Here is a 23,299-nt window from a genome sequence, read left to right as displayed (position 1 = left end):
TTCGTTCTCATTGGGATTTCCGAACATTACACACTGCTGCTCTATTCGTTTAGGGGACAATTGGCCTGTGTTCTTGTGGTCGGTGGTGGTCCCAGAAGCCAGACCCCCACTGATCAGTTAGTTAAAGAGTAGATTAGGTTTGTGCAATGTGTAAGTATAATTCAACAGTGCTGTGCAATATCTTTATTCACGAGGGATTAAGGTGACGCCGGCTACATCTGTATTTGTTTTGGGAACAGGACATGTACACAAACCATTTGCCTGCAAGCAAAATAGTCACCTGTTTAAAAAACACAGTTCGTCAGGGATTGATGTATGCTCTCACCTGATGTATGACCTAGACCTGTGTTTTCCAACCAGTGTGCCTGTAGTTGTTGCAAAACTACAACTCCCAACATGCCCGGACAGCCGTTGGCTGTCCAGGCATACTGGGAGTTGTAGTTTTGCAACAGCTGGAGGCACACTGGTTGGAAAATACTGACCTAGATGTTTCCTACTGTGACTTTGAATCCGCTCCACTGTTGTGTGTAAATGTTTGGGTCCAAAACTTTGGACCCTCAGAACTTAAAGGAGTACTCTGAGGCAGACTACTCCTGCTCCATCCTGCCTGGGCTGCAAAAAAAAATGAAAATAAACCATCTCTCACCTTCCTGAGTTCCCGCGGAGCGCCACTACAGCTGATCGGTCCATCTTATTCATACTTCCGTGTGAACGAAGCCTCACATGACGCTCAGCCTATCGCCGGCCGCCGCGATGTTCTGCCTCGGCCCATAATAGGCTGAGCGCCATGTGACGCTTCGTTCACACGGAAGTATGAAGAAGATGGACCGGAGGACCGATCAGCTGTAGTGGCGCTCCGCGGGAACCCAGGAAGGTGAGTGATGGTTTATTTTCATTTTTTTTGCAGCCCGGGCAGGATGGAGCAGGAGTAGTCTGCACCAGAGTACTCCTTTAAAAGGAGACACCACTTATCAGAGGATAAGTGTCTGACCAGTGGGGCTCAGGTTACTTTGCCACTCTCGGTGCCCTCCTAGATGAGAGCAAGTGATAGCCCGCTCAGCCAATCACTGGCCGCAGCGATGGCCCGCCTCAGCTGGCAATTGGCTGAGTGAGCCTTTACTTGCCCATGTCCAGGAGGGTGGGGGCCGTAATCTGCAGAGGACGGGTAAGTAGGACGGGCACCAAACGGGAGATTGTGAAGGGGCCCCAGCGGTCGGACTCTCCACCTCGATCAGACAGTTATCCCCTGTCCTGTAGAAAGGGATTAAGTGTCTGATCAGTTCAGTTCCCCGATGTGCCCCTTTAACCCATTAGGGATTTTCACCTTAAAGGGGTACTCTGCTGCTCAGCGTTTGGAAAAAACTGTTCCGAATGCTGGAGTCGGCGCCCATAGCCCCGCCCTCATGATGTCACGCCCCGCCCCTCAATGAAAGTCTATGGGAGGGGCGTGACAGCTCATGAGGGGACACGGCTATGACGTCACGAGCTCCCGGCACCGACACCAGCATTCGGAACAGTTTGTTCCAAACGCTGAACAGCGGAGTACCCCTATTAGGACTCGGCCCTTTTTTTGCAATTCTGACCACTGTCACTTTATGTATTAATAACTCTGGCATGCTTTTACCTTTTATTCTGATTCCGAGATTTGTTTTTTTTTCGTGACATATTCTACTTTAACATAGTGGTAAATTTTTGTCGTTACTTGCATCCTTTCTTGGTGAAAAATCCCCAAATTTCATGAAAATTTAGAAAATGTAGCATTTTTATAACTTTGAAACTTTCTGCTTGTAAGGAAAATGGACATTCCAAATAAATTCTATATTGATTCACAAATACAATATGTCTACTTTATGTTGGCATCATAAAGTTGACATGTTTTTACTTTTTGAAGACATTAGAGGGCTTCAAAGTATAGCAGCAATTTTCTAAATTTTAAAGAAAAATTCATCAGATTTTTTTTTCAGGGACCAGTTAAGTTTGAAGTGGATTTGAGGGGCCTTTCTGTGAGAAATACCCCATAAATGACCCCATTAAAGAAACTGCACCCCTCAAAGTATTCAAAATGACATTCAGAAAGTTTGTTAACCCTTTAGGTGTTTCACAGGAATAGCCGCAAAGTGAAAGAGAGAATTCAAAATCTTCTTTATTTTTTACACTTTCATGTTCTTGTTGAGCCATTTTTTGAAATTTTACAATGGGTAAAAGGAGAGAAATCCCCCCACCAATTTCTCTCAAGTAAGGAATTACCTCATATGTGGATGTAAGATGTTTTGCGGGTGCAGTAGAGGGCTCAGAAGGGAAGGAGCGACAATGGTATTTTGGAGAGTGCATTTTGCTGAAATGGTTTTTGGGAGTCATGTTGCATTTAGGAAGCCCCTATGGTGCAAGAACAGCAAAAAAACAAAAAAAACAAACAAAAAGAAAAACACATGGCATACTGTTTTGGAAACTACACCCCTCAAGGAACGTAACAAGGGGTACAGTGAGCCTTAACTCCCCACAGGTGTTTGACGACTTTTCGTTAAATTCGGATATGTAAATGACATTTTTTTTCTCACTAAAATGCAGTTTTTTCCCCAAATTTTAAATTTTTTACAAGAGATAATAGGAGAAAATGCTCCCCAAAAATTTGTCACCCCATTTCTTTTGAGTATAGAAATACCCCATGTATGGATGTCAAGTGCACTGCAGGCGCACTACAATGCTCAGAAGAGTCACATTTGGCTTTTGGAAAGCAAATTTTGCTGAAATGGTTTTTGGGGGGCATGTCGCATTTAGGAAGCCCCTATGGTGCCAGAACAGCAAAAAAAATAAGCCCCACAGGGCTTACTATTTTGGAAAATACACCCCTCAAGGAACGTAACAAGGGGTACAGTGAGCCTTAACACTCCCCAGGTGTTTGTGTAAATGAAATTTTATTTAAATTTTTTCACAAAAATGCTGTTTTTCCCCCAAATTTTACATTTTTACCAGAGGTAATAGGAGAAAATTCCCCTAAAATTTGTAACACCATCTCTTCTGAGTATGGAAAAACCCCATGTGTGGACGTCAAGTGCTCTGCTGGCGCACTACAATGCTCAGAAGAAGTCACATTTAGCTTTTGCTGAAATGGTTTTTGGGGGGCATGTCGCATTTAGGAAGTCTATCCTATATGTGGATGTATAGTGATCTGCGGGCGAACTACAATGCTCAGAAGAGAAGGAGCGCCATTGAGCTTTTGGAGAGAGAATTATTTTGGAATGGGATCAGGGGCCATGTGCGTTAACAAATTTTTCATTTTCACTGACCACTGTTCCAAAAATCTGTCAGACACCTGTGGGGCATAAATGCTCACTGTACCCCTTATTACAGTGCAGTATGACTCGCCGACCACCGGCAACCAGGAAGAGGATCGCGGCGGAGACCGGAGCGAAGGAAGGTATGTACATCTTTATTTTTTTTTCTGCCGGCAGTATGGAGGACAATTTTTCTATTCTGGCGTTCTCCTTTAATGATCCCCATCAGAGGAAAGCAGGAGAACAGTGTGGAGGAGCCAGGAGACTGGACTGAGAAAGCATGCCGGAGCTGGAGGTATTTATAGAACAGTGATGGCAAACCTTTTTGAGCCCAAGTGCCCAAACTGTAATGCACACCAACTTTTTTCCCTCAAAGGGCCCTCAAATAGAAATCATCCCCAATCTGTGTTGTCCCCTTATCCCCAGCCCATGCAGTATGTCCCCCTTCACACAAAGAAATCATCCCATCTGATGTTCCCCCCCCCCTCTCATCCCCAGCCCGTGCAGTATGTCCCCTTCACACATAGAAATCATCCCCAGTCTGTGATGCCTTCCCCTTATCCCCAGCCCATACAGTATGTCCCCCTTCACACAAAGAAATCATCCCCAGTCTGTGATGTCCCACCCACTTATCCCCAGCCCGTGCAGTATGTCCCCTTCACACATAGAAATCATTAGGCAGGGGAGATGAGAAGCTGTGTACGTCCTCTCTCCCCTGCTCTGCCTTCTTTTCCCCGTGGAAACTTGTGTTCTCTGAAGGCAGAGCAGGGGGAGGGGAGATGAGGAGCTGTGTACGTTCTCTCTCCCCTGCTTTGCCTTCTGTCTGCCATGCAGACCTGCGTCCTCCGAGGGGGGGGAGATGAGGGACGTGTCTTATTTCCCCCATGCAGACCTGCGTCCTCTGCCTTCGCTCCCCCTAGCTCTAGCTTCTGAAACCTTCGAAGAGCTGAGGGTCGCATGGCAAACTATGGCCGCGTGCCCACAGAGGGGGCTCGGCGTGCCACCTGTGGCACGCGTGCCATAAGTTCGTCATCACTGTTATAGTAGGAGGGTCTCGGCAGGCCTTTGTCATCCTGGAAGTACTGAAACGATCTAAACCCAACCTCGTCAAGTACGTCATCCAATGTAGGAACCCCATGGGACCTCCAAAACTCTAAACAGCATGTCCACATGGTAGCATTGTACAGTGGTGGACATGCTGTTTCCAGCGGTCTTTCATATGCAGATACATAGTACATGTTGAAGTCTGCAGTATGCGCCCAGTGCAGCATGTGATGAATCTGACGTATTCATCCGGATTCTCACATTCACTGTACATAGAGTGAAGCCTGTCAGTCATCAGCAGATGGGCAGGGGAGCAGTGCCTAATAAATATGCTGTACTCCTCTCTCACAGTGCCGTATGTAAGTTTGACTAAACTACTGTACATACTTGCAGAAGCGACAGACCGCTGGAAACGGCATGCCTGTCTATATTGTGCTTCCCTCAGCAACAGCAGCATGTTCTATCTGTAAGGTTCCCTTTAAAAATACAGCAGCCCCTGTTTTGTCATTATACAGGAAGGTCACAGCAGGTGTCAGGAGTGACATTCGCTGCTATCTGTCTATTAATGCAGGTACTACAGCTCTTAGCATGGAGCAGAGTGTGCTCCATGTTGGGAGTAGTAGTACCTGCAGTTAAGGACCCTCCTGACACCCGATGAGATTGTCCTAGTTATTGCAGAGATGCGGAACGGCTTTCTCTTGCCCTCGCATCTCTGCACTATACTCCGTCCAGTGATATGAAAAGAACATCGCTCATTCATATTTCCCGCTGAGAGTGGGGAATGGCTGCAACCATCCGGCCAATCCCCACTCTGATGTTCTGTTCATATCACTGGCCGGCCAAGAGTACAGAGCAGAGATGCGAGCACTGTATAGAGCTGCTCCGCATGGACGATCGCATCGGGTGTCAGGAGTAACACCCGGGGCGATCTGTCTATTAGTACAGGTACTGTTCCAGTTCTGTTCCATGCTGGGAGTAGTAGTACTACCTAAAAAATGTAAAAAATAGAGAAAAAAGAAAGTGAAACACACACACTTTATTAAAAATGTATTAAAATTTTGTTATAAAAAATAAAAAAAAATTGTTACATTTTTTTCCATCCCTACTGCATCTTTAATTTTTATTTTTTGGTATCCAACAAATAAAAAAAATGCCAAAGGGGCCAAAAAAGGCAAATTCCACAGAAAGGTAAAAACACAAGAAAACACGCCAGAAAAAAATGCGGGAAAAACAGTGGCAGTTTTTCTGACGTAAAAAACGCAGTGCAAAAACTTCAGTGGAATCGTAGCCTAGGGCTTTCTGCTGACACCGAAATTGGGATTTTCACAGCAGGACCATCTGCCGCAGAAATTCCACCGTGTGCTCGGTGCAGCAGAATTGCATTGAAATCAACAGGTCTTATTTTTGCGGAATTCCACTCAGAAATTCTGCAGTGTGAACGTGCTCATAGTGGCATATCATATCCGTTGTGTGGAGAACCTCACCACAGCCCAATTTGCTTCATTCTCGACATTGGCCACCTCACTGATCATAATGTTGTGATGTAGTATTATGATATTACATTAAAAGATGGCACCATCTCTATTTATACACCCTTACAGTATTTCAGTTTATTTTTTTTTATTTTTTTATTTTTTTTTGAAGCCTCAGCCCAAATATTTATTATACTGTACCTGACCAGTATCTAAAGCTACATTTTAAGTGCTCACTGTTGTTTAAAATAACCTTCCTTAATTTAGGAACTTCCTTACATATTTGTAAATCATTTCATTTACCCACAATGACTCCTTAAACTAGAGAAAAAGCTCTAACGTCTCAGCCACTAGGTGTCTCATTTTCCTGTAATTTGCAGTTTGCGGGCTGTTGTTAGGGTAATTCTGTCTCTAGTAGCAGAGAGACCAAGATGGAACACATTAAGTCGGGGCTTAGATAGTGTTATGCGTACGAAAGCGCCTGGACTATGTGCATGCAAGCTGAGCTTGTCAGTCTCTTCCAGAGGGTCAATTCTGTGCTTGAACGGTGAATCATGACTTCCCTCCTATCTTTTACCACAAATTAAATTCTGAGCAAGTGTCAGTTGTGCAAATACTTGTGTTCTTACTATGTACAGAGTGCTGTCTCCTGAATGTATTCCCATTTTCCTCCTCCTTTCAACTTGTCATCCTGATCAGCAGATGACTGCTTAGGACAGGACTTTTGTGATGTAACCCCTTCCTTGCTGTGATTCTGTTGCTATCTTCGTCTCTGCTCATATAGCACATTGGAAATCCAGACCATCAAAATTTCCTTCTCCCCTCATCACATGCCGTCTATAGTGCTGTACTGTGTGACTCATTCCCAAGCACAGTGCCAGCCTGTTCAGTCTAGTGCACTTTAACCAGCACTATGTCATGACATAACAGAGAGGAGTAGATGCTGTCATGTGATTGGCCAGAGATGTAAGAGAAAGAAGTACAGCTGACAAACAGCCCAGCTCTGGCCCCGCCCCCTGAAATGGAGAGAATGAGAAATAGCTGTGCACATGGAGGTAACTCTCATGGCTCAATAACAGCAGTGGAAACACAAATATCACCTTGTCAATATCAACCAACCATGTATCTTTTTTAATTCATTTGAAAGTACAGGTATGCTAACGTAATCATGTGTTCTTTTTCTTAGGTGTTGCATTGCAGCGGTTTGCAAAGCTTTTTGTTGGTTGCCTTGTAACTGTTACGAGTGGCATGATGTATGCAGTCTACCTGTCCACCTATCACGAGCGCAAGTTCTGGTTTTCCAGCCGCAGGGTAAGAGGTCTTCTTTAGATTGTATGGCTCTAATGTCAGCAATATACATCAAAGGGATCCATTACAAAACAGATCCTTTACCTCTCATGGATCCTGTAAAAGATGGAAGCCATTATACCAATATGTGCAAAAAGATCACACAAGCTGGGACAATTCATTTTAGTTAATAAAACCTGATTATGAGGGTGCAGTTGATAGAATCCTATTCATTAGGCATTATCATCAAATTCACACTATTGTTGTCTTACATCAGTGAGGGTGTCTACTTTGGACTATGTCTTTTTGGTAAATGTTGTTTGCCTGTTAGATGATCACTGGGCTTCTAATTGCTGGGACCACCAGTAATCAGCTACAATCACTGGGAGAGCCCAACTGCAAGTGTTCAGTTTCCCTGCAGCACCACTGCAGGTGAAATGAAGTATTACACATTTGTAACTGAAATCAATGGGTTGTGCATGTTATGGATGGATTTATTGGGTTTTCAAGACACACTCTACCCTGACAAATAAGTGAGGGTCCTAAGATTCTATTAGATTATTTGAATATTGTTTGCTATGTTGAACAAGAAAGATATAGGGGAGATAGAGAGGGTTAAAAGAAGGGCAACCAGAGAAATAAGGGAAAGGGGAGATCTACAGTACATAGAAAGATTATCAAAATTAGGGTAATTTTAGCTTGGAAAAAAGACATTTAATGGGTGACCAAATAACTATGTATAAATATATCAGAGGGGGCAGTACAGAAATCTCTCCCATGACCTATTCATATCCAGGACTGTATCTATAACAAGGGGGCATCCTCTATTTCTATGGAAAGAAGGTTTCTACACCATCACAGGTGGGGGTTCTTTACTGTAAGAGCAGTGAGACTATGGAACTGTCAGAGGAGGTGGTCATGGTGAACTCAATATAATAGATCAGGAGGGGCCTGGATACATTTCTGGAAAGTTATAACATTACAGGTTATGGATACTAGATTTATAGGGACAGAAAATTGACCCAGGGATTTAAAAAGGAATTTTTCCTCAGGTATGGTGCAGTTGGCATTAGCCTCATAAGGGTTTTTTGCTTTCCTTTGGATCAACACAGTAGGGATATAGATTGTCTTGATGGATTCTTGTCTTTTTCCAACATTATCAACTATGGTAAAAGGTAACCTGTCGCCATGAAAATCTAATCTATCGGCATCATGTTATGGAGCAGGATGATCTAAGAAGGTTGATATATATCTTTGTGGGAAAAGATTTAGTATGACTTGTAACTTATTGATTAATATATCTGAAGGATGAAAGAAGACGCGGATCACTCACCACGTATGTGATGCTGTTTCCTTTATTCCATATACAATGATTCAGATGGCTATACACAAACTGATGTTACGGCAGGGCAGTAGATGATGGAAGCACCGTCCGGAGTGACCGCGCCGTTTCACGCCCTCTGGGCATTTCTTCAGGCCCGGAATTGATGTCATGTCGCAGGTGCAGCCTTCTTAAATAGTACATGCATAGTGATAATACAAGTGAATTAAAACCAACACAAAATATGAGTGGGTAATATCATATACATAGTATCTAAGAAAAACAAGTAAATGGAACCTATAAGAAAGCTGAAAATGTATTTATCTCATTTAAACCAATGTCACCTGAAGCATCTCACTGCGCTGTCCAAAGAGCTTCTCTTTGCAACAGAGCTCGGTGTCTATCTCCTCCTCTTTCCAGGGGATCTACTCTTTCCAGATCAGCGAACCTTATTTTTGTGTCCCCTCCATGTATCTCATTAACATGTGCAATAAATCTGGTGGCTCCTTGCCCCGTTCTCACAGACCTCACATGTTCCCTTATTCTCTCAAAAAGCCTGCTGTAACGCTCACATTTCAGAAGACAGGAACACCAGTGGATGTGGATCCGCTGGACCTATGTGGCAGATGACTCGGACCGTACCAGGGAGCGGAGTCTACGGTAGCGCTGGTTTTCACCAGAGCCCTCCGCCAAGTGGGATGGACTTGCTGCAGCAGGCAGCACCCAGGTCGCTACCCCTGGCACGGCTCAACCACACATGCGGCTGAGGAGATGCGAGGCACAGGAGGGATAAGACAGCTCATAGTCAGGATAGCAGAAGGTCAGGGCAGGCGGCACAGTAGCATAGTCAGGACGTAGCAGGAGGTCAGTAGGCAGGCGGCAGAGGAGAAAGGTCAGGTCACAGAGCAAATAATCAAATACACGGCTAGGCAACTCTCAGGAACGCTTTCTCTCAGGCACAAGGCAACAAAGATCCGGCAGGGAAGTGTGGGGGGAGGAGGAGGAATTTATCAATGAGCCACAGGAGTACTACACTAATGGGCGCACTGGCCCTTTAAATCTTAAAGCTTCCGCACGCGTGTGCCCTAGGGGATGGGGACATGTGCGCCGGAGCAGAGAGGCAGAGGCTGGGGCATTTGAAGCACCTGGTGAGTGACTGACTGGGACTCCCATGTGGGCGCGTCCTGCCATGCGAATCACAGCCCCGCTGGCAGCAGCAGGTAACGAGACCATGCGCTCACAGCCAGCATGTGCGGCCGGAGGGCATGACGTAACACCTGCGTTTAGTTTTGCCTACATAATAGTAGCTACAGGGGCACAGCAGGCAATAAACTACAAAAGTAGTTTGCCTTACCTCGACCATTTTAGGTCCTAGTCTGAATACGCTTTTAGGAACAGTTCCCACATTTAAAATTACCTTGTGGTCTTCTTTCTGATAACCAATCAGTTTTTTCTTTGTTCTTTTTTTTCGGACTGTGGTTTTAATGAGATCTCAAACAGTTTTGTTGCATTTAAATTTGATAACAACTCTATTTTCTGCTCTTTTTTTTTCAACTCTGGACCCTGCTCTAAAATGAACCAATTCTTACGGATGATGTTACTAAGCATAGCATTGATAGGGAAATTACAAAAGGAAAAAATATATATTTTTTAGGGATTCTTCTTTTTTTTTAATGTAGTAATTAATTTCTATTTCTCTATTCTGCTTTCTCAAAAGCTCTTTCAATAATTTCCTCAGGATACCCCCTTTCCTGCAGCTGTTTTTTTCGATCTCCTGCTTGTTGCATATACCATATGTTTCATTACTGGAATTAATTATTTTTAGTCTGATGAACTGACTGTAGGGCACACTATTTTTGGTACTGTTTGGGTGGGAGCTCATTCTTTGCTATCTCTTTCCTGAAACCTTTTGTTTCCAATTCACCATCTTTTATAATTATCTCAATATCCAAAAATTCCAAGGAGGCATCTCCAAATTGATACGTGAATGTCATATTTATATCATTGGTTTGATTGAGATAATTGACAGTCACTGAATGTTTCTTTTGTTCCCTCCCATACCACTATGATGTCATCTACAAAGCGCCTGAATAGTTTGATGATCCTGATGTATGGGTTTTTTGTTGTTAGACAAGGTCTCTTTCCAGTACAGACAGAAACAGGTTGGCATAAGTGCAGGAGACCGGAGTCCCCATAGCCGTACCCTGTCTCTGTCTGTACCAGGTGCCCTCATATTGGAAAGCGTTTTTCTTCAAGAGGAATCTCAGTGATTCATCTATAACTTGGATAAAGTCAACCGACTTTTCCAAACCATTCAATACCTCCCGGATTGCCTGCACACCCACATCATGAGGGATGCGGGTGTACAGGCTCTCTACATCTGTGAAGGTGAGATAGTACCCTTCTTGCCAGACAAAATTATCTAATATCTGTATCAGGTCCCTGTATATTTTAAGTATGTAGGCATAGTAGCCAAAATTGGGGATAGCAGCCTGTCACTAAGCCAATCCCGGCCACAATGGGGCGGCCTGGGGGTTGGCTCATTGAATTATGGACTTTTTGTAGGATGTACCATTGCTATTGCACTATTCCAGCTCCCAACCAAAAAGTACCAAAAATAGTGTGCCCTACAGTCAGTTCATCAGACTAAAAATAATTTTTTTCCAGTAATAAAACATATATGCGACAAGCAGGAGGTCTAAAAGGACGGCTGCAGGGAAGGGGATATCCCGAGGAAATTATTGAAAGAGCTTCTGAGAAAGCAGAACAGAGAACTAGAAATGAGTTACTACATTTAAAAAATAAATAAATAAAAAAGCCCTAGACAATAAAAACATTTTTTTTCCCTTTTGTAATTCCCCTATAAATGCTATGCTTAGTAACATCATCCATAAGAATTGGTTCATTTTGGAGCGGGATCCCGATTTGAAAAGAAAACAGCAGAAAATAGACCGGTTATCACATATAAACAAAAAAATACCATTGGAGATCTCATTAAAAACACAGTGCGAAAAAGAACAAAGAAAAAACTGATTGGTTATCAGAAAGAAGGTCATTTTAAATGTGGGAACTGTTCTATGTGTGAGTTGAATTTGGGCAAGAGCGTATTCAGGCTAGGACCTAAAATGGTCGAGGTAAAGCACCTTATCACCTGCAAAACCTACTTTTGTAGTTTATTGCCTTCTGTGCCCCTGTGGCTACTATTATGTAGGCAAGACTAAACGCAGGCTTTTCGAGATAAGGGAACATGTGAGGTCTGTGAGAACGGGGCAAGGAGCCATCAGATTTATTGCACATGTTAATGAGATACATGGAGGGGACACAAAAATAATTAGGTTTGCTGATCTGGAAAGAGTAGATCCCCTGGAAAGAGGAGGAGACAGACACAGAGCTCTGTTGCAAAGAGAAGCCCACTGGATAGCGCAGCGAGATGCTACAGGTGCCGTTGGTTTAAATGAGCGAAATCAATTTTCAGCTTTCTTATAGGATTCTTATAGGTTCCGGGTTCAGTTTACTTGTTTTACTTAGATACTATGTATATGATATTACCCACTCATATTTTGTGTTGGTTTTAATTCACTTGTATTATCACAATGCATGTACTATTTAAGAAGGCTGTACCCGCGACATTATGTCAATTCTGGGCCTGTAGAAACGACCAGAGGGCGTGAATCGGCGCCGTAGCTCTGGTCGGTGCTCCCATTATCTACTGCCCTGCCGTAACATCTGTTTGTGTATAGATATCTGAATCGTTGTATATGGCATAAAGGAAACAGCATCACATATGTGGTGAGTGATCCGCGTCTTCTTTCATCCTTCTTTCTCGTGTTCATATGCAGTGACTATTGGTTATACAGTGTGGGCGCCATCACTTGTATGCTAACAGTTAACTGACAGCGGGACCACATAGCAGGAGAATCATTAGTTCATCAGTGCCTGGTGACTTTCTCTACATCTGTGGTTTAACATATCTGATCTTTCCATGATTAGGGGTCCAGCGGGTGGTCCTATAATTGAGTGACACTGTTCACTAAAAGAAGGAATTTCAATCAGTAAGTTATAAGTTATACTGAATCTATTCCCACATAGATTTATATTAATCTGCTCAGCTCCTCCTGCTCTACAACTTGATGCTGATAGATTAGATAGCATATTCATGGTGACAGGTTCCCTTTACGGCTGGGTGCACACCACGTTTTTCAAATACGGTTACCGTATACGGTTTTCCGCTAAAAAACGTATGGCAAAAACCGTATACAACCGTATGACTCCAAATTAAAACGTATACAGTTTTTCCCCGTACGGTTCTATCCGTTTGCATAAGTTTTTGCCAACGGTTTTGCTATTTTGTTGGGATTAGTTTTCCAGCAATTTAATAAAGTTACTAATGTTCTATTGAAATTCCAATCTGCGCATGTGTCAACTCCAAAAACGGATTAGAAAAACCGTGTGCAACCGTATTCCGAAATTCTGTGCACGGTTCTCATAGACAACAATGTTAAAAGAACCGTATACGGTTTTCCAACCGGAGGCAAAAACGTGGTCGACAGCGTTTTTGGCTACGGTTGAAAAATCGTCAAAACCGTATCCGAGGCAAAACGAATGCAACCGTACACAACATTTGGAATACGGTTTACAATGCATTCTCTATGCATACGGTTTCGGATATGGTCGTATACGTTTTTATGCGGAAAACTGTATACGGTTACCGTATTTGAAAAATGTGGTGTGAACCCAGCCTAAGGCTCTTTGTTTTTCGATTCTGTTGCTGTCTGTAAATTTGTAAGAGAGAAGAACCAAGGTAAACTCAGTAGATAATGCTGATGGGTAACACAGCAGACGTGCTCGGCAGGATGTGACTGTAACAGTGGGGCAGAAAGTGGTCACAATAGTCCTGGCACTTAACGCTCTGACCACAGTACAATTTAGAGATAAAGCTAAAAGCTGAACCAGATCTTCTGATAACAGTGTAAAATGTATACGCACATGCATTACCTTTACAATAAATAGCCAGTTTCTAAGTTAGCATACAGTTATAGGTAGGTAAGAAATGTCCATCATAATAATAACTACTTTAAAATAATTTAAACCAGTGTATTGTGCAGTAACCCCGTGTACGGAGCTGTGGATAGGGGATGGCTGGCATAGTAGTACATTATATGGTTTGTGTCTACTACCCATTAAATTTGTGACAGTATTTTCACTGTGTTTGATATTTTTTTCTAGTACAGTGGTCCCTCAAGTTACAATATTAATTGGTTCCAGGACGACCATTGTATGTTGAAACCATTGTATGATGAGACCAGAACTCTATGGAAACCTGGTAATTGGTTCTGAAGCCCCAAAATGTCATCCAAAAATAGGAAAAAGTGAGGATTAAAGAAAAATAAGTAGATAACTAATACAGATAAAGCAAGTCCTTACATATAAAAGTAAGAAAGATCTGCTGGGAGCTGTAAATCCCTGTCTATTTCAGTGTTTCCCAACCAGAGTGCCTCCAGCTGTTGCAAAACTACAACTCCCAGCATGCCCGGACAGCCTTCGGCTGTCCGGGCATGCTGGGAGTCGTAGTTTTGCAACAGCTGGAGGCACCCTCTTTGGGAAACACTGGTTTATGTAGAGGACAGAAGCTTCTTCAGGGTCCTGTACAGTACACACAATGTCCTAAAAAGGAAACATGGAGCCGCCCTCACCTGGTGTCCACAGGAGCAGCTAACCCTGGTACAGGTAAAGTGTACAGAACATGTAATACCTCCCTGTACTCTAGGTGGCGCTACTAGACACCAGTCAGTGCATGCACTTTAGTAATACAGGGATTGGTTCTTCCAGCCATTGACACGTTTCGCAGATTCCATAGCATTGTATGTTGAGTCTGGTTTCAAGTTACAATGATCCAGAAAAGACCATTGTATGTTGAAACTATTGTATGTTGAGACCATTGTAAGTTGAGGGATCATTGTATTATATAGTTACATAGTTATTACGGTCGAAAAAAGACATATGTCCATCAAGTTCAACCAGGGAATTAAGGGGTAGGGGTGTGGCGCGATATTGGGGAAGGGATGGGATTTTATATTTCTTCATAAGCATTAATGTTATTTTGTTCCATGAATGTATCTAACCCTGTTTTAAAGCTGTTAATTTTTCCTGCTGTGACCAGTTCCTGAGGTAGACCGTTCCATAAATTCACAGTCCTCACGGTAAAGAAGGCGTGTCGCCCCTTTAGACTAAACCTTTTCTTCTCCAGGTGGTGGAGTGCCCCCTTGTCCTTTGGGGGGGTTTAACCTGGAACAGTTTTTCTCCATATTTTTTGTATGGGCCATTAATATACTTATATACGTTTATCATATCCCCCCTTAAACGTCTCTTCTCAAGACTAAACAATTGTAACTCCTTTAATCGCTCCTCATAGCTAAGATGTTCCATGCCCCATATTAGTTTAGTCGCGCGTCTCTGCACCCTTTCCAGCTCCACAGTGTCCCTTTTATGGACAGGTGCCCAAAACTGAACAGCATATTCCAGGTGAGGCCGTACCAATGCTTTATAAAGGGGGAGTATTATGTCCCTGTCCCTTGAGTCCATGCCTCTTTTGATACATGACAATATCCTGCCGGCTTTGGAAGCAGCAGCCTGACATTGCATGCTATTCTGTAGTCTGTGATCTACAAGTACACCCAGATCCTTCTCTACCAGTGACTCTGACAGTTTAATCCCCCCTAAGACATACGATGCATGCAGGTTATTAGTACCCAGATGCATAACTTTACATTTATCCACATTGAACCTCATTTGCCAAGTGGATGCCCAGACACTTAGTCTATCCAAGTCATCTTGTAACTTATGCACATCCTCTATAGACTGTACTGTGCTACAAAGCTTGGTGTCATCTGCAAAGATAGAAACAGAGCTGTTAATGCCATCCTCTATATCATTGATAAATAAATTAAACAACAGCGGTCCCAGTACTGAACCTTGGGGTACACCACTAATAACCGGGGACCAATCAGAGTACGAATCATTGACCACCACTCTCTGGGTACGATCCATGAGCCAGTGTTCAATCCAGTTACAAACTAAAGTTTCCAAACCCAAAGACCTTAACTTACCTGTCAGACGTCTGTGAGGGACAGTATCAAATGCTTTAGCAAAATCCAGAAACACTATATCCACAGCCATTCCTCTATATACAGAGCCCCCCTCTATATACACAGCCCCCCTCTATATCCACAGCCATTCCTCTGTCAAGGCTTCTACTCACCTCTTTATAAAAGCAAATTAGATTGGTTTGACAACTTCTATCCTTAGTAAACCCATGCTGGCTATCACTTATAATACTATTACTATTATTATGTACTGAGAACTCAAAGATAAATGACTTCTCACATTTTTTTCCTTTAGGAACTTGAGCGGGAAATCACATTTCAAGGGGATGGAGCTGTTTACTATTCTTTTTATAAGGATATGCTGCGGGCGCCGTCATTTGAAAGAGGTAAAGGAATGTATTGTGGCTTCACACAGTGTCATCCTACACAACCTAAAGGGGTGTTCTGAATTGTCCAAATATGTTCTCAGTGTGCTGGAAAAGATTAGAAAACATATACTGTATATCAGGGATCAAGCCCTGCAGGAGAGTGTGGGAACTTTTTCCACAGCAGGAACACTGTTCCCGATAGCAGGACCAGCCCTTTTTTTTCCTCGGACTTGACCTCTGCTGTATATACCTTTTCTCACTCCTGCTGCCGATTCTGTCACATAGCAGTTTTTTTGTTTGGGGTTGGTATACAGTCCATGGGTATATGCTACTGTCCCCTAGGAGGCTGACATTAGGCAAAAAAAGAAGTTGGCTCCTCCCAGCAGGATATACCCGCCCACAGGCACAGAGCTAATAAGTTTTAGCTTAGTGTCAGCAGGAGGCAGACACTGGTCTGGAACTCTCTCAAGACCTGGTCTTTTCTGTTTATTTTTTAGTTAGGGATGTCTAGTTAGTTTTTTTTTCCTTTTATTTTTCTAGGTTGGGCAACAGGAGCATGGCGCTACCTGATTGCCCACATGCGACAAGGGGGCACTGTGCATAGAAATATGGGCCGCCAACCCCTTCTCGCCAATGGTCAGCACCTGGCGGTAGCACCCAGGGTCCGGGTCCCCCACTTACCCCTGCCCGCCTCGCTATGGCAGCTTGGCGTGATGCAGCGTGGCCTTAGCTGACTGAAGACGTCTGGGTGAGTATAGGAAGATGGAGTCCGTGGAGTAAAAACTTCATCCTCAACCCCCCCCCCTCCTCCCCCTCTCCCTTGTGCTCATCTCAGGGGTCCCCCTTCTTATAGTGCACAGCTCCTTAGCCGCCATTACATGTGGCTGTTCTGGGCTGGTCCCCTTATGGCCTCTGGTCCCATGTGAAGGGGACAGTCTGGTGGTCTGTTAATCTAACCCTTGCTGCACTTGTTTTGCGGCCAGGCTCAGTGTCCTGGCAGAGTGTTTCTTATCTGCTGACCAGAGACTCTGTCTGCTGCCCCGGGGTCTCTAGGGCAGCAGGTCTCCGCTCCCCCGTGTGGCTGTCGCGATCCTTGCTGACTAGTTGTATATGCCAGAGGTGTGATCTACAATTACTCACCAACACCCCGCTCCTGCCGCACCTGTCAGTCCGTATTGTGGCCAGGCTCAGTGAGCTGGCCGTGTGTTTTTAACTTGCTGGCTGGACCCTCTTTAGCAGAGGGTCTTCGCTCCCGCGTGGCTGGGCAATGCAGCAGTGGGGACGAGACTGGCCGCAGCATACATCTGTCCCTGGCCTGGTTTTTATAGCGTCAGCTGGGGAGAGGTGCGGTTTTCAGTGCGCCTTCATTTGTCCAGGTGGCCTGCGATCCATTCATGTGGCCATTTCCCCGTCCATACAGCCGGAGTTGGCCCGCGGGCGCTCTGTGATTTTCGCATGTTTTCTATAGTGCGCCTTTTCTTTCGGGGAGCAGCGTACTCTGAGGGGAAAGTAGTGTAAAAAAAGAAATAAATACAAGACTTCTCATGGGCGCTCTATGCCCTCCAGTGGCTGAATACTGCATTATTGTCAGCACGGTTTTCTCTCTGAGAGTGTACGGCTCCCCTCTAGTGGTCCAAAGTAGTTATTACAGGTACATAGTTTTTTCTTTGGCCCTTCGTATTGCTCCTGTCTGTTTTGCAGTTTGGAGTTTTTTTCCCTCAGGTCCCCTGCCTTCCTAGTATGCCTTTAGGGCATCGTTGTCGATTTTCGGCCTGTTGGCTAAGATCAAGTGTAGTATCTGTTCCTATCAGTTACTATCCTATACGTCCCCTATTCGAGAACCATATATTGATTGGGGGGCGATTTTGAAGCTTGCTTCCGTCGCACTAGGCGTTTGACTGATAGGACAGTTCTGCTGGTGTGGTGCATCCCACATGCTTGGCTTTTGGTCAGAGTATTGCGACACAAGCCCTTGTGCATTGTACCATTATGCTCACATATGCCGCAGACCTCAAGTCTGCACTAGGTGCTTTTAGCCCCTGTTCCTTTGCTTTCCTTGCTCACCATTGGTCTCTTTCGCTGAGCTATGCAGTTTTGCCAGAGGTTCAGTCTTCGGGACAGTAACCAGCATTGTCTACTTATATACAGATTTTTCATGTTATTATTTATTATGGCACTTTTTGTTCAGTGCAAGCTTTTCTATTGTGTAGTAACCAGCATTACTCGTCACACTGCCCTTACCCTCCCTCAGGGAGTAACATTCAGCCTGGCAGCAGTCTGCCTGTTCCCTTCACCACCTACTACCCTTACAGAGTCCACACGTCCGCTACTGCAGTCCTGGTGCCACACTTCCTGTGTGAAGTGACCGAAGGGGTGCCCCTGTGTGGGTAATGGACTCCCTGCAGCCTCCTTGTGGGTAGTTCTCTGTGACGTGGCCACCGCCCGTGGAGGACGTGCCGTCTGCCGCAGCTACTATTCTGGTACTCCACTGTGGGTGAAAGTTGACCGATGTACAATGGACCCTCTACACCATCCATAGAGGTTGGGATGTCTGCTGCAGCTGCTATTCTAGTACTCCACTGTGGGTGAGAGTTGACCGATGGACCCTCTACATCATCCATAGAGGTTGGGATGTCTGCCACAGCTGCTATTCCGGTACTCCACTGTGAGTGAGAGTTGACCGCTGTACCATGGACCCTCTACTCAATCCATGGAGGTTGTGACGTCTGTGGCTCTGGTACCCTGCTATGTCAGAGTTGCCTGTTGTTCTCGGACCTCTGCGATGCCCATGGAGGATTTGATGTCTGTCGCACCCACAGCTGCAGCCCTCTTGGCTATGTGGCATACTCTTGGGTTCTCTCTTTCACACGGTTTTTCGTGGGGTGGTCTTGGGACTATGTATCGAGTTGGGGCCTCTCGGTTCAGGTGGTCGGCGGGTGCACCTTGCCCTAGCCTTCTTCTTTGCTGGTTTCTTTGTGCTCTCGGGACTATACAAGAGTGTTGCTTTTATTTCTCTCTTCGTCCCATTCTAGCAGCTCTGGTATCCCCCTTCTGAGTATTGCCTTCTTGCTGGGCGTGCTCAGCTGTTTTTTTTTTTTCTTGTCGTTCTCTCTCTTCAGCCAGGGCTCTCCTTTCAAGCCTCTCCGGTGCGTTTTTCTCTAGGAGTGGCTTTTCCTCGCCATTTTTGCCTTGCTTGGACGGATCTCTGCATTAGGGTTCTTAATCTCTCGCTTCTGCGTTTTGGCCAGACCTCGGTGGTCCTGCGACTTCTGTCTTTTCCTCAGAGGTGTTTTCTACTCTCCTGCCAGGATGGGTTTGACCCAGCAGGATTACAGGGCGGCCATTTGTGCTCTTTTTGGTCGGCTGTTGGGACCCAGTCTTGGCTTAGTTCCTTCCTTTTGGGTCCTGGCTCACCCCTCATGTTTTGCGGGGGCATCCGGGTGGTTGGTTGCCAAATTTGTTTTTCTCTGAGCATCGTCCACTTTCTTAGGCAAATGTTTATCGCTCAGTCTCTGGCCTGACCTTCCCTTCTCTGGTGGTTGGTTTTCCCACCCCGGGGACTGCTTTTGGACGTCCCATGGTCTGTGTCCTCCAATAAGGCGACCGAGAAAAGGAGATTTTTTTTTTGTACTCACCGTAAAATCTCTTTCTCGTAGCCTTCATTGGGGACACAGCATCCACCCATTTACGGTTACCTGGTCAGGTTGTTTGTTGCCTGTTCTTAATTTTGATGTCCTCCGGACGTTTTCTCCTTTTGTGGTTTAGCTTCTCCTACTGCTTTTGACACAACTGATTTAGTGTAAAACAATAAAGGAAAATCTTGTCCGGCTACTGTGGGAATGACAGAGAGACCACTGAGGACAGGTGTATGGGGGAAGATTAGTGGCACTGAAGATATGTAGGTGGTGCTCTGGCTTAGACGTATACAGATCCAAATATAAATTCCATAGGAAATAAAAGTCGGCGGCTCACCAGTCTTCTTCTTCAACCTTTATTGATACTCACATCTGGCGTTACAGGAGAGGGATAGTGTGGGGGGTACCAGCAGGCAACAGTAGCTGTTTTGCACAGATTAGTGCTTCATCTGGCCTATATAGATGCTGTACCCCCCCCCCCCCCCCCCCCCCACACACACACACACACTATCCCTCTCCTGTAACACCAGATGTGAGTATCAATAAAGATTGAAGAAGAAGACTGGTGAGCCGCCGACTTTTATTTCCTATGGAACACAACTGATTAGCTCTGTGCCTGTAGGCGGGTTTATCCTGCTGGGAGGAGCCGACTTCTTTTTTTGCCTAGTGTTAGCCTCCTAGTGGACAGCAGCATATACTCATGGTCAGTGTCCCCCAATGAAGGCTACGAGAAAGAGATTTTACGGCGAGTACAAAAGAAATCTCCTTTTAGTCAGCCACCAATTGTGCAAGTTCTCCCACTTAAAAAGATTAGAGGACTGTAATTTTCATCATAGGTATAACTCAACTATGAGAGACATAATGAGAAAAAAAAGTCCATAAAATCATTGTCTGATTTTTAAAGAATGTATTTGCAAATTATGATGGAAAATAAGTATTTGGTCAATAACAAAAGTTCATCTCAATACTTTGTTATATACCCTTTGTTGGCAATGAAAGAGGTCAAACGTTTTCTGTAAGTCTTGACAAGGCTGGTATTTTGGCCAATTCCTACATGCAGATCTCCTCTAGAGCAGTGATGTTTTGCTGGGCAACAGGGACTTTCAACTCCCTCCAATGGTTTTCTATGGGGTTGAGATCTGGAGTCTGGCTAGGCCACTTCAGGACCTTGAAATGCTTCTTACGAAGCCACGCCTTAGTTGCCCAGGCGGTGTGTTTGGGATCATTGTCATGCTGAAAGACCCAACCACGTTTCATCTTTAATGCCCTTGCTGATGGAAGGAGGTTTTCACTTAAAATCTCACAATACGTGGCCCCATTCATTCTTTCCTTTACACAGATCAGTTGTCCTGGTCCCTTAGCAGAAAAACAGCCCCAAAGCATGATGTTTCCACACCCTCAGTAGGTATGGTGTTCTTTGGATGCAACTCAGCATTATTTCTCCTTCAAACACGACAAGTTGAGTTTTTACTAAAAAATTCTACTTTGGTTTCATCTGACCATATCACATTTTCCCAATCCTCTTCTGGATCATCCAAATGCTCTCTAGCAAACTTCAGACGGACCCAGATATGTACTGGCTTAAGCAGGGGGACACGTCTGGCACTGCATGATTTGTGTCCCTGGCAGTATAGTGTGTTACTGATGGTAGCCTTTGTTACTTTGGTCCCAGCTCTCTGCAGGTCATTCACTAGGTCCCCCCCCCATGTGGTTCTGGGATTTTTTCTCACTGTTCTTGTGATCATTTTGACACCAAGGGGTGAGATCTTGCATGGAGCCCCAGATCGAGGGAGATTATCAGTGGTCTTGTATGTCTTCCATTTTCTAATAATTGTTCCCACAGTTGATTTCTTCACACCAAGCTGCTTGCCTATTGCAGATTCCTTCTTCCCAGCCTGGTGCAGGTCTACAATTTTGTTTCTGGTGTCCTTTGACAGCTCTTTGGTCTTGGCCATAGTGGAGTTTGGAGTGTCTGTTTGAGGTTGTGGACAGGTGTCTTTTATACTGATAACAAGTTCATACAGGAGACATTAATACAGGTAACGAGTGGAGGACAGAGAAGACTCTTAAAGAAGAAGTTACGGTTCTGTGAGAGCCAGAAATCTTGCTTGTTTGTAGGTGACCAAATACTTATTTTCCACCATAATTTGCAAATAAATTCTTTAAAAATCAGACAATGTGACTTTATGGATTTTTTTTTTCTCATTATGTCTCTCGTAGTTGAGGTATACCTATGATGAAAATTACAGGCCTCTCTCATCTTTTTAAGTGGGAGAACTTGCACAATTGGTGGCTGAATAAATACTTTTTTGCCCAACTGTATATATGGAGCACATATTTGGACAATATGGAATACCCCTTTCCCTTTAAAGGGTATCGTCCTATATAAAAAATACTTATCCATATAATCCTAAAATCTTGCAGTTTCCTTTCTGGCCATTAAACCTTATAATACCATAGGTCCTGTTCTAAAGAGAGATCTTTTCAGCTCCTACTTATCACAGATATACTCAGAGCTCGGCCTCCTCCCTGTAGAATTACCTCTTGTTTACCATCAGAAAATAGAAATAGATTAGAACAGAGAACATGTTTCAGTATCTACCTCTAATCAGTAAAAAAAATTCTCGGTGATACATACACCCTTCAATGCTAAACAGACGTGTTAGGTGAGTTGGTAGGTCATCTTTAAGGATATGTTCACCTAATTAAAGGGGTACTCCAGAATAAATAAATAAAAAATCTAATCAACTAGTGACAGAAAATTATACAGATTTGCAAATGACTTCTATTAATAAACATCAAGCCTTCCAGTACTTATCAGTCTGCTGTATATCCTGGAGGAAGTTGTGTATTCTTTCCAGTCAGACACTGTGCTCTCTACTGCCTCCTCTGTCTGTGTCTGTCTGTGCTCCTGCTCTGGACAGTTCCTGACAAGGACAGAGGTGGCAGCAGAGAGCACTGTGTTTATCTGAAAAAGACTACACAACTTTCCCAAGGACATGCAGCAGCCAATAAGTATTAGAAAGCTTGAGATTTTTTAAATAGAAGTAATTTGCTAATCTGTTTAACTTTCTAGTTAAAGATGATGTGAAAAAAGTTTTTTTTTCTTCTAACTACCCCTTTAATAGAGAAGTCAATATCTGCAGTGTTTCAGTCACGTGTGAACACACCCTAAAGGGATTTTCCAGAAGTAAAATAGTGATGGCCTACTTCGTGCATAACATCTCTGCAGCCTTTACATTCTGCTGATCGGTGGGGTGTTTAAAAGGGTATTCCGGTGGAAAACTATTTTTTTAAATCAACTGGTGCCAGAAAGTTAAACAGATTTGTAAATTACTTCTATATAAAAATCGGAACTCTTCCAGTACTTATTAGCTTCTGTGTGATCCTCAGGAAGTTATTTTCTTTTTGAATTTCCTGTCTGTCTGACCACAGTGCTCTCTGCTGACACCTCTGTCCATTTTAAGAACTGTCCAGAGCAGGAGAAAATCCACATAGAAAACCTATCCTGCTCTGGACAGTTTCTGACATGGACAGAGGTGTCAGCAGAGAGCACTGTGGTCAGACAGAAAGGAAATTCAAAAAGGAAAGAACTTCCTGTGGATCATACAGCAGCTGATAAGTACTGGAAGAGTTCCGATTTTTATATAGAAGTAATTTACAAATCTGTTTAACTTTCTGTCACCAGTTGATTTAAAAAAAAATTGTTTTCCACCGGAGTACCCCTTTAAGGGTTTGGTTGTGAGTACATCTATTTTCTCCTGGTGATTTACAATAAGTAGAGCTTTGTTGCT

At 44.0% G+C, this 23,299-nt stretch overlaps 1 protein-coding gene and 1 pseudogene across 3 annotated transcripts in view; both read left to right on the top strand.

Moving 5' to 3' along the window:
* Positions 1-23,299, top strand: part of DPY19L4 (dpy-19 like 4) — a 74,401-nt gene that overhangs the window by 8,891 nt on the left and 42,211 nt on the right. For 2 of the 3 annotated variants that reach the window (XM_056522480.1, XM_056522479.1), the window contains 2 exons: positions 6,978-7,102; positions 15,798-15,888. In XM_056522480.1, coding sequence (XP_056378455.1) covers positions 7,040-7,102; positions 15,798-15,888 — 154 coding nt within the window. In that variant the 5' untranslated portion in view covers positions 6,978-7,039. The remainder of the gene's footprint in view (positions 1-6,977; positions 7,103-15,797; positions 15,889-23,299) is intronic. The other variant, XM_056522481.1, reaches the window with a different exon arrangement.
* Positions 17,630-17,804, top strand: LOC130275225 (U2 spliceosomal RNA; annotated as a pseudogene).

This window comes from Hyla sarda, chromosome 5 (assembly GCF_029499605.1).
Source record: "Hyla sarda isolate aHylSar1 chromosome 5, aHylSar1.hap1, whole genome shotgun sequence".
In the NCBI taxonomy this organism is placed as follows: domain Eukaryota; kingdom Metazoa; phylum Chordata; class Amphibia; order Anura; family Hylidae; genus Hyla; species Hyla sarda.
This window is presented reverse-complemented; position numbering and strand designations above follow the sequence as displayed.